General features: G+C 30.6%; 1 protein-coding gene across 1 annotated transcript in view; it reads right to left on the reverse strand.

Annotated features, from left to right (window-relative positions):
- Window positions 1–1,577: 1,577 nt before the first annotated feature.
- LOC135931640 (uncharacterized) overlaps window positions 1,578–13,004 on the reverse strand; it is a 54,581-nt gene continuing 43,154 nt past the window's right edge. Inside the window, exon 8 of the mRNA XM_065468881.1 lies at window positions 1,578–3,023. Within this exon, the coding sequence (XP_065324953.1) occupies window positions 1,616–3,023 (1,408 nt within the window). The 3' untranslated portion in view covers window positions 1,578–1,615. The remainder of the gene's footprint in view (window positions 3,024–13,004) is intronic.

The following is a 13,004-nucleotide window of genomic DNA, read 5'->3' on the forward strand; positions in this document are numbered from 1 at the left end:
CCCGAATTTTCCATAGCGTAGTTTTTGGGGGGTATTTTCATGATGGGGTATTTGTGCCAGTAACTAGAGAAGAGGACTATGCGAATATTGGCATATGAGAGTGAAGAAATATATTGCCGAGAATGAAAACTATGTTTAATCGGGGGAGGGTGGGAATATCATGGAGATGATGAAATCGGTGAAATTTATTCTAAGAGAAGATAAATGGGGGGGGGGGGTAATTCTAAGTGATAAATCGGAGGGAATAATTATAGGGGAAAACTAGGGTTAGATTTCTATTCGTCAAAAAATTCAAATAGAAATTTTAGATATAATTATAGTTCCTTTTAGGGAACTATGAAATGGTATTTTATTTATATAGTCTTTTAATATTAAGATGAAAAATTTAATAAATTGAAATTAAAATATATAGAATGGCATTAATAAAATTTTAGCTAAAAAAGAATTAGATTTTAACAAAAAAGAAGGTATTTAAAGGGTAGCTAAGAATAGTGAAAATTTGGATAGGTGAATGGGAAGCTATTCAGATAAAAAATCTACGTGTTAACGACTTTCACACGTAGATGTAATATGGAATAATAAATTAATTTAAAACCGTGAAAAAAGGCTAAAAATAAGGGGGTATATATATTTTTGGAAAAAATATTTGCCGAGATGAAATTAATTATATTTATAAAATGATAGCAATAAATGAATGTATTTTTTATATCAAGCCTAAAAACCCAAACTATAGTACTTAATTTTAACTTCAATCATTCGACATATTGGTTATATAGTGTGTACATTTTATACAAATTAAAATCTTAAAGTTCTAGCTAAAATAAATCCGATTTATGGATATTCAAAGACCAATGAGACCCTTTTCCAATTTTAACGAATCTAAATTGCTAAAAATATTTTTAGTCTTAAGTCACTAATTATATATCATTTTGTATACCAGTTATTTCCGGTAAAACAAATAAAAATTATTTTGAGAAAAGATGAAGCTCATCAAATGTTTAAAATAGGAATTAAAATTTTATTTAGTTTTATACTTTAGAAATAAAAAATTATTTAAAGAGGGCATTATTAATAATAATTATAATATATTTTCTATTATTATAAAAAAAATATTTTCAAAACAATCTGTATTTTATTAAGGAAAATTTTAAGGGCTATAAAATGATATATAATTTATGACTTAATATTTATCGAACAATTTGAGATTATTCAAATCAAGATGAGGCCATTATTGAACTTTAAAGGCCCATAATTCATTCTATTTGAGCTAGAGCTTTAAAAATTTTATTTTTATAAAATATGCATCTATTTTAAAAATTGTCGTCTGCTACAATGGGTGATTTGTCATGAAACACTCTATTACAAAATGGTTAACTTCAATCTTCTCCATTTTTGTTAAAAATTATGTCAACCATTGGTGAAAATTTTAAGTAATCCGCTATAATTTAATGCCAAAAATGATTAGTAAAAGCTAAAATTTGTAGCCAATAAATAAATTTACAGCATATTTATTTCGTATGGATGTATGAAAAAATTGATATCGAATTTATACAATATTCGATTTTAAATTTGGGTCTTACTTAAAAATTTATAATTATTATGATATATAAAAAAATTAGACTATTTTATGCCTTTTATTTCTTCTAGAAGTTCTTGTAAGAACATCTGATAAGTTAGCCTTAGTATCGCCTATTCTAGGCTTGGTGACGTTAACAAGCTTGGTTTGTAATTTCTTTTGCTTAACATACAGTATTGATTTATTTTTAGCATCAGATTTTTTAGACGCCTTGAATGCTTTATCTGAGGTGCCTTTGATTAGGTGAGAAATGGGCTTGGAAACTTCAGATTGAAGTTTGGTTAGTAATATCTCCTTTTTAACGGATGGTGTAACCTTATTTTTAAAATCAGATATTTTGTTAAAGATGTCTTCGATTAAATCGGGAGAGAGAGAAGCCAATTTAGGTTTTGTAACTTCAGTGGTTAGTAACTTCTTTCTATTTTTGACTGATGGTGTAGACACACATTTAGTATCAGATAATATTTTTAAAGGCGCTTTAATCTTTTTAAGATTTTTGGGTATAGTCGGTGGAATCTTGCAGATAAAGTTTGAAGAAGCTGAAGCGGATCCAAGCTTGATAACTTCAGAATCAAGTTTAGTTACTAATTTATTTAATTTAACCATTGGTGTAGCATTTTCCCTATTAGAATTAGATATTATAGCAGATGTCTTGGGTGTTTTTAGTATTTTAGCTGGAATACCTTGGATATGATTGAGGGAAATAAAAGAACCCGCTATTTTACAAGAAGTTTTAGTTAACATCTCTTTAAGAGACGTTTTCTTGGTGGCACGAGGAGTAACAGATGATATTTCATCGTTATTATCCCTTCTATCATCTGCGTTCCTCTTTCTCAAGACCCTTACATCCACGTCGTCATTTTTTGAGTTGGAGAAACGTAACTTTTTATTGGTTTGCTTTGAACGTGACACCTTCTGACTATTTGCAATTGAAGTGTTGATTTCTGGACGAAGGTCGTGTGGTGTTTCTTCTTGCTGAGGATTTCTATTATCATTCACAATAGGTGTAAGAATAATTTGGATGGTTTTATCAGCTAAAGGTTTTTCGCCAGTTATAATGTTATTCAAGCTACTCTCGTTTTTATTATTTAGTGTATTTTTATTGCTTGCCATGTTATTCAGACTGCGATCTATCTTAGGAGATTTGAAAGACTTATCATTTCTCAACTTGGCCGATTCATTTGTAAAAGAACTCGAGGTAGCCATGCTTTGTGGGGTGAAAGATCCTTTTATTTTTTTGGGCGTAATGTCCGTATTACGAATACTTCTAAGTTTACTATTGGACTCCTCTTGCCAATATCTCTTGTTCCTGTCATGGGAACTTATAATTATCTCAAGGTCCTTTATTGGCTTGTTAATGTCTTTAATAGGTTCAAGCAAAATTTTGGCAGGCTCATCATCAGCAAGGTTCGTTATTTCCTCGGCTTTAACCTCCGTTTTTTCCGATCTATATATGTATATTTTTATTTAATAATAATAAAGGATTAGAAAGATACAATATATATACTTATAATAGTTCCTAAGCCTAATAAAGCTGGAGAAACCAAACACAAAAAATGTTTTACTTTGGAATTTTTTGCTTTTAATTCATAAAATAATTGATTTAATTTTGTATTTGGTTTCATTTTTAGAAATACATTTTCTCCTTACTCTTTGAGGGGCATGATGCATTTTTGAAACCTCCATGGATCATTTCATGACAAATCGAATTAAGCATAGCATGTTGATTATTATATGTTGTGAGGACCTATGCAATTTAATTTTTTTATGCTCTATCTAATTAGTTCCAGTAGTATAATAGGTCAAAGCTAAAAAATGGTACCATTCCCAATTCGATTTCTCAAAAAATATAAATGATAGAGACCTACATTTGGTATCATTAGTTAGCCCTAAAACCTCTACTTAAAAATAATTTAATTTTTTTTACAAAAAATCTCAGATGTTTTTTCATTTCCGATAAAGGTAGAGGTCGATTTTTTAATATATACTTGAGCATAAAATTTTCTAAAAATTGGTATTGCTGTTAAAATATAATTAAAAAACAATATTAACATAATTTTGAAATAAAATATCATTATTTAGTCATTGAACTCCAATTAGTCGTGATTTAAAAAGTCTCTGGATGCAAATAAGTACACTGTTGCTGTTTTCTATAGTTATTGACAAGGGTATATAATTTATTTTCATTAGCAAATATTCAGTATGGAAATAGTCCATGTGGAAGCAGACTAACTTGCACTTCTTCGGTCATTCATTTTTATCTACAATCACCAAAAATTATTGTACAAATAAGTAAAGTAGACATTAATATTATTCATTCTAAATCTCGTATCTTGTTAAGTACAATTTTTCTTTACCTTTTTGAGCATTTCAAGAAATTTTTGTTTCAATAGTTCTCAGACCTAATGTAATAATCGCGTGTTTATTTTGCTTGCCAATTATTATGGGTCTTTTGCTAAATATTCTACACAATTTAATTTATTCTTTATTGTAATCATGAAGAAATTCAATTGCTTCTAATAACTTGCAAGCAAAATATACATACTAGGTTCAACTATTGAAACAAAAATTTATTCAAATGCTCACAAAGGAAGGTAAAGTGAAATATAACTTATCAAATGATAATAATGGCTATGTAACTCGTTTGTCTTAACTTTTGGTGATTGACAGTTGCAGTATATAAAAATGCTGAAGAAATACAAGTTAGTATTCCGTGGACTCTATCCATCCTTCATTTTATCAATTAATGCAGATAAATTACATACCTGCCTCAATAACATTATAGGGTAAATCCCTTAACAGCAACAGGGTGTACTCATACATCAATGATTTAATAATGATATTTATTTAGTAAATGTGATTTTTTTAATTATATTATTGAAAAAAAATAATCTAGTATTTTTTATCACATCGCCATATAAAATGACTTTTCTTATAGATAAAAATTAGAAAAAATTAAATAACTAAAGAAATGATAGGTATCCCAACCTAATTTTATCAATATAAATTTATATTGATTTAACAAACATATAATATACCATTTTTATAAAATTTAATTTTTAAAATCAACTTTAACTTTTTCCGGAAATAAATTATATTTAAGAAAGGGATTCAAGGGCTATGTCTATAATTTATATTTATTGTGTAATTTTTTTTTAATCAGTTTTTCTGAATAAAAAGGAACACCATTTTTTTAGCTTAGTCTCGCCATATTTCTGTAAATAATTGAGTTAGAGCTTAAAAAATTTAATTGTAAAGGCACTCACAACTAGTGATGCAAAATTACTCCATTTGAACCGATTCTTAAAAACGGCTAACTCAATATTTTAGGCAGAAATATATTGTCAAAATCTAAAGATTTCGCTAAGAGATGTCCAAACCTTTACGTCATCTATGAGCAAAATTTTTCGGCTTGTAATATTTCTGAATATAGTACTGAGTTAGCTTCTTTTAAAAAATTGGCTCAAATGGAGCGATTTTGCTTCACTACACTCAACACATAATCATCGTGCAAAGTTTCATTTAATTTGAAAGTGGTACACAAAGTGTGATCGATTTTACGTGGAATGACCCCCATTTTAAAATCATATTTCTGATACTAGCGCAAGTTACCTCATTAAACTACCATAATATTAAAATTAAATCTATTTTTAATCATTCTAATTTATTACACAAATTATAAAATATTTATTAAGGCCGTGCCAATTTCAAATATCGAATCGAGGTCGATATCCTTTAAACAAATATCGGATAGAGTCGATATTTAAAAAACCGGCATAATTTCATGATTATATATATAATATTTTAATTTTATACATAATTTAATAATATATAAATATAAATAAAAGGAACCAAAATTCAATTTATTTGCAATTTAAAAAAAAATCGAATTATTGTATATATTTTTTGTTATATATTATCTACAAAAAGAAAAGGGTTTAAACATATCTAACGAGTCACATTCAGCTAGTGTTGTTAAACGATTCGATTTAGCCGATTTTTGAAGATGGCTAACCCCAGATTTTAGCCATAATAAACTCTTGGAGATTTTGCTCAGATAACAGAAAGGCTTGGATATCTATTAGCGAAAATGAGACTTAAGGAAATATTTTGTCATTCAATTTTTCCGTATTAAAAAATCGACTAAATCGAGTTCAGCTATAAACATTTCCCATATTATAAATGAGTTGATTAACTTTTGGAGCATAAAAAAACAAAATACACTTAATCGTTTGTTAAAATTATTTGGTTTTTTTAATCAGAAAATAATGATTTTTTTATGACATTTGTTCAAAGATAGATGTTAAATAAAAATCGATATAAATATCAGATCAAATCGAATCGGTGAAAAATTTATGGATCGGCACAGCCCTAATATTTATTTGAAACAGGAATTAAAATCATATGACATATTTTATATTAACCAATGTCTAAATCTAAAAAAGGGATAAAATTTTATTTAAAGCTAAAAGTTAATTAATTTTAATGATTAAATCATATTAAATAAGATGGAGGTGCAATCAATGCAACGTTCTCCTTTATTTAATCATTTTTTTTAAAATTGTTATGCCTCCTGATATGGCTGTGGGAGGTGGTACCCATATGATACCACCATTTGCGTAAGCAGCGGGGGGGGGACCCCCCCTTCCCAAAGCCAAAAAATGCATATGCCTGATATATTTTTCAAAAATAATATTGTTTATATTCATTTATATTTTATTATATTTATTCATATCTCGTTCTTTTTAAATTTTTATATTATTACTTTTTTCATTTACTAATTTATTTTATCAATTAATTTCATTTTCAAGTTTTCCTTGGCGTAATATTTATCTATTATTTTTAAATTTCTCGGTATTATATTTTTTCACCATTTTCAAATTTCTAGTCATGGATATTAGACTTTTTTTAAAAAACACTGAAGATAGTGAAAATCATACCAAAAAGCAAAAAAGTATAGTATAATAATTTAATAAAATTTTAATATATTTTTAGCAATTAAAACCCCTCCCATAATAGCAAATAATGAAAGAATTGTTGAAAAATTAAGAGTCAGTATATAGAGCCATCTAAAGGTTAGTTATTCTAAAAATACACTTGGGCAGTTTTATAATAACTTAGCTGATATTATTTAATAAATAATAATTTTAGATATTTAATATAGTAAAAGAATGAGATTGCAACAATGTGCAGCAATAATTTTTTCAAAAATAATTTTAATTTACATCTCAATAATTAGACATAAACTTAAAACAAAATATTTATACAAAACTAGAATACAATGATCATCCATATGATATAGCCAATTTTTTAGATAAAGATAATATTAGCCTAGAAGAAAGACATATACTTCTTAAAAAGGTATATATTAAAGATACCTATGATAAATATTTTATTTAATAATAGATTTATATTCCACCCCTCAATTTTCAAAATCCCCAAACTTTATGTGCTAATCGAAAGTTAAAATTTCAAAATAGCTATTTTACTAGATGGTTATGGCTAGCATACTCCATCCGAGACAGTGGAGCTTATTGCAAGATATGTGTCCTGTTTGGACCACGATATGCTGGCAGAAATCTAGTTAAGCTTAACACTCTTGTTAAGCCTCCTTTCAACAAATACAAAGATGCGGGGGAAATTTTTGACAATCATCAGAAAACAAATTATCACAAAAGCTATGAACTGATGATTTCGTCAAAAAAATCAATTCAAAAGGGGGGATATGATTCCCATTTCTTCCCTTATTGATAAAAACAGGGTTAAAATAGCAAAAGAAAATAAATGTAAGATAAAACTAACTATTGAGGCTATTTTATATTGTGGCTTGCAAGGCTTAGCACTACGTGGCCACAAGGATCCAGGAAGCTTAAATTTTAATAATAATGATAACGAAGGTAATTTTCGTGGACTTTTAAAATTTAAAGCATTAGGGGATCCTGTATTAATGGAGAGCCTCATTAGTGGCAATAAAAATGCTACTTATCTTAGCCCTAGGATACAAAATGAGATAATTGATATTTGCAACAATATCATTTTAGAAAAATTGATTGCTGAAATCAATTCTGCCCTATGCTTCTTAATTTTGGCAGATGAGACCACGGACATTGCTGGCATTGAGCAGATGTCATTGTGTGCGCGATTTGTAGATACTCATAATAACATTATCAAGGAAATGTTTCTACAATTTATTCCTGTTTCAAGCATGACTGGGTCTGCTTTAGCTGATGTAATATTTGAGAATCTTAAAAAATTAAAAGTAATAATTAATCTTATTATAAAATTATTTTCAAAAATATAGCTAAATATAAATATGATACGTGGGCAAGGGTATGATGGAGCACGTACAATGAGTGGACAATTCAATGGGCTTCAGACATTTATTAAAAAAATGCCCAACAGCTATATATGTCCCCTGTGCTGCCCATTCACTCAACTTAGCAATATCGGATTCATGTTCTTTACCATTGATATCAAATTGCTTAGGTATAATTTTAATTATTTAAATTAAATTTTTTATATTTATATCAGGTAAAATATCTAGCATCTATGAGATGTTTAGTTACTCCAAGCGTCAAAATATTTTGAACAGAATTATATCTGAAACTCCTTGCCCAACAAGGAGAAAAAAATTGCAAAAAGCTTGTCCAACAAGATAGAGTCTTCAAAATCAAGCAGTAACAGCTTTTATGGAGTTAGAAGAGCCGATTATTAATTATTAATGCTCTTACAGAAATATCACAATGGTCTGAAAGAGATATTTCTTCAGAAGCAAGCAAATTACTGGATTCAATACTTATACCAAATTTTTTTTCGCATTAGAATGTATTAATAAATTATTTAATTATACAACTATTTTATATAATACTTTTCAAAAACCTGATATTGATTTGATTGAGATGATGAGAATAGCAGAGACAATTTTATTAGAACTCAAGGAAATTAGAGCTAATGCTGATGAGGAATTTCATATTTTATATGTTATTGTTGAATCAAAAGCAGAGCTATACGAGTTCAATATTTGTCTCCCTCGACTTGCAGCAAGGCAAGCTTATCGTCCAAATATTAATATAGGGTCAATAGAAGAATATTATAAAATAAATGTCTTTATACCTCTTTTGGATAAATTTATAACCTAAGTAAATGAACAGTTTTTAATTTATCAAGATGCACTTACCAATCTGCAGATATCACTTCCACAAAAGCCCTCTGAACCTTTTTCAGATGGTGATAGAAAAAAAATAAAATATTTGGCAGATTTTTATCATGAAGACGTTAATATATCTCATGATGCTTTATTAGCTGAATGCCAACTATGGTATAGATTAACTATGGTTGATATAGTCCCAAAAAATGCTATGGATGCTTTGCATCATTTCAAACAGCTTTTAGATTATTTTCCCAATATATTGAAATTATTATATATATTAGCAACTCTTCCCATTAGTACTGCAACTAATGAGAGAACATTCACTTCTTTAAGAAGATTAAAAACGTACATAAGAAGTACTCTGAAAGTAGATTGAATGGTCTGGCCCTTTTGAATATTCATAGGCATTTGACGCCAAGCACGGATGAGATAATTGAAAAATTAGCTCAATCCCAACGAAGATTGGATTTTACATTATAAAAATATAATGTTTCTATAATATTTTTTGTGCAATCATTTTTTAATGTCTTATATATTTTTCTTTTACATAAAAAATATAATTATTCATATTTCCAACATTTAAATTTTTTATACTTTATATATAAATTTTAAAGGCTCAAAAAAATTTAAATTTCTATTATGGGTTATTTATTTTATAGTCATTCATATCCTGGTTATATCCACTTAATATTTTATAATTCAGATTTATCTAAACTATTTATATGCCGCCGGTTATATCCGTTTAATATTTTTTAATTCAAATTTATTTTTATATACCGGTTTATATATTTAATTTTTTATAATTCATATTAATTTAAATTTGTATATTAGAAATAGTTATTAGTCCTAATAAATTTATGCTTGATATTTTTAAATAACAATAATTTTATTTTTTAAAAATTTAATTATCCCCCCCTCCCTCCACACCAAATTCCTGCGTACGCGCATGGATACCACTATTTTAAAATAAAAAATTTTTTTAAATTTAAATTGAATTTATTTATATAGATAAGAATAAAACTTTTCACTATAACTATTTGCACCTTTTTCCGCGCTTGAAAGGGTTAAATCAATTTTAAAATTAACAAAGTTTATAGTTATAATCTATTCCCTTTCCCAAAATCCTACCTTCAACCTCATCATGGCGGGGGAATGGCAACGTCTTTTGTCGGCTAATGGAGGTCTAAAAAGTTCCCTGTGGTCTGAGTCTAGAATAGGATAACCGTCTCCTTGGCGGGGTGTAAAAACCTAAAGGGGTTGATGTCAGGAAGGACATGCGATAATAAAAACCTTGCTTTCCTAATGATTACAATAAAACATGGGCGGGGTACAGCCCAAAGTACCCCGTGGGTCTCCTCATCCGCCTACGACAAAAAGAAGGATGAGAAACCTGGTGAAACTATGATTAGTGAAAATGAAACATAACGGTCATAAACAACCTGATAATAAGTGGAGAAAGCAATTTACGGAGAATAGAGAAAGAGTCGCGACATGGAATGTTGGGAGTATGACGGGAAGAGCGGGAGAAGTGGTTGATGTATTGCATAGAAGGCATATAGAAGTGTATTGCATACAAGAGACCAGATGGAAAGGTAATGGCGCAAGAACGATTGGCAAGACAAGTGAAATGTATAAATTTTTCTGGCAAGGAAGTAATGAGATGGTAAGGCTGGCGTTGGGATGCGGAGAAATGGGTGGGCATAGTCGAAGTGAGATAACCAGATAATAGTTATCAAGATGATTTCTATTAGAAAGCTATGCAATATTATTTCGGCATATATTTCTCAGGTTGGAAGAAGTGAAGAAGAGAAAGATAACAGTCTATTGGGGGCGACATCCAGCCTGGCAAATTAAGAGGGGATTATCCTGGCTGGTTATCTATGGTCATCTGGGAGCGAGTTGTGAGGGTTATGAAGGAGTACATGGAGGATTTAGTTATACGGCATGAGAAATCTGGAAGATTTTAGATTTTAGCGATTCTATGGATATGATTGTTTGTAATACAATGTTTAAGAAGGAATCAGAGAAGCTAGTGGGTAGTACCAAAAGTGCAATGGATTAATTGTTAGTTAAGAGATGAGATAGGAATATAGTAAAAAATATGAAAGTGATAACGTGAGAGGAATGTATTAATCAGCATCGATTAGTTATAGGAGATCTCACTTTTAAAGGCCCAGGATCCCTAAAAGATAATTTGTGGCAAGGTGAAGGTTTGGAAATTGAAGGAGAGTGCTAGACGTCAATTCATTACGACATTGGCGATAAGGGAGGCGGAGGTGGCATAGACATCTGAGGTAAATGACAAGTGGGAAGGCATGAAGAAAGCCTGGGTGATGACAACTGAGGAGGTATGTGGATGGACAAATGGGCAGCGTAGACATAAGGAGACAAGGTAGTGGAATTCGGAGGTAGCGAAAGCTGTGGATGAGAAACGGAGGTGCTTCAAAGAATGGTATAATAGTAAAGAAAATAGTGGTAACCATATTTACAAGATGGCGAAAAGAAATGCTAAGAAATTAATAGCGAAAGCGTAAGAAGAAAAAAAGGAATTTGCTTAAGAAATGGAATGTCTAAATGGCAAAAAAGAGGCAGGATGAGGTAGGTGTTAAATGTTTGAAAAATATGGAAGGAAAATGGTGATTGGTAGTAGTGGTATTAAGAACACCTGGAAGATCTATATGGAAGGAATTTTGAACGAAGAAAATGAATGGGATAATGATGTTAGTTGTGCAGGTAGAAGGTCCAGGGTGCAAGGCAAGGACGAAATAGAGAGAGAAGTGAAAAAGATGAAAAAAGGGAACGGAGCTGGTTTAACGAGGGTGGTATCAGAGATGTTTAAAGGTTCTGATGATTTAGAGATTGATTGGTTAATGAATTTAGCCAATAAAATTGTCACAGAAGGAACTATTCCCGAAGACTGGCGAAGAAGTATAATTATCCCAGTATATAAGGGGAAAGGATCCTCTAGATTGCGGGTCTTACAGAGCTATTAAACTCATGCAATGAAAGTATTTGAGAGGGTGTTAGAGAAGCGAATAAGGGAACAAACTAAAATTGATGAAATGCAGTTTGGTTTTACATCGGGAAAAGGAACGACAGATGCAATTTTTGTGGTGAGACAAATGCAGAAGTATCTTGGGAAGGAAAAGAAACTGTCTTATGCGTTTGTTGATTTAGAGAAAGCATTTGACAGGGTGCCTCGCGAGGTTACTATATGGGCCTTGAGAAAATCAGGTGTGGAAGAATGGTTGGTTATGGCAGTGATGGCTATGTATGTAGGCGGATGATGGAGATAGTGAAAGCTTTGAAGTGAATGTAAGATTTCATCAAGGATCCGTGCTGAGTCCATTATTATTTATCTTAGTAATGGATGTGGTGGCTGGAGAAATGCGTGAAGGACTTCCCTGGGAGCTATTATATGCAGATGACCTTAATGGCAAGCAGTGGGAATGAGGGATAAAATTAGTAGATGGAAGATGGCTATGGAAGCAAAGGGCTTGAAAAAGAATGCAAAGACAAAAGTGATGATTGGTGGGGAATATCTAAAGATGGAGGAATCCGGCAACTAGCCTTGTGGTGTATGTGAAAAAGGAGTTGCTAGAAATTAAATACTGCACCAGTGCCAGAAAAACGTGCATTAGCGGGAAAAGGGATCTTTGATGTTAGCAAGAATGATCTTTATTTGTAGAAAGTGCATATAAGGGGTACATAATATTGATAACGTAGAAAATGGTGGTCTGGATATTGGCAATGGGTTATCCCTGGGAAAGGATAAGTTTTGTTATCTGGGTGAATGCTAAACGTAGATGATGGTGTAGATTCTGACGTTGTTGCAAGGGTTAGACAAGCATGAAAGTTCAGAGAAGTGGTCAATTCTAACAAATAATTAAAGGGAAAAATTTAAGCAAGCTGTGTGAGGAGATGTAGTTTATGGAGGCGAAGCTTGGGTAATGAAAGCGACCCACGAAGCCAAATTAGAACGAACTGAGATGAGGATGATTAGATGAATGTGAGGGGTATCTCTGAGAGAGAGAAAAACTAGCAAAGAATTGCGGGTAAGACTGGGCATAGAAATAATTGGAGTGGTAATGCGACGAAATAGACTAAGATGGTTTGGGGATGTGGAACGTATGACAAAAGATGAGTGGGTAAAGAAATGCAACTAGATGGAAGTAGGAGGATCAAGACCTAGAGGAAGGCCCAAGATGACGTGGATAAATGTGATAGAGGCGGATATGAGAAAAATGAATCTTACGAATATTGATGCTCTGGACTGTC

This window comes from Gordionus sp. m RMFG-2023, chromosome 1, assembly GCF_954871325.1.
Source record: "Gordionus sp. m RMFG-2023 chromosome 1, tfGorSpeb1-WG-v2, whole genome shotgun sequence".
In the NCBI taxonomy this organism is placed as follows: Eukaryota; Metazoa; Nematomorpha; class Gordioida; order Chordodea; family Parachordodidae; genus Gordionus; species Gordionus sp. m RMFG-2023.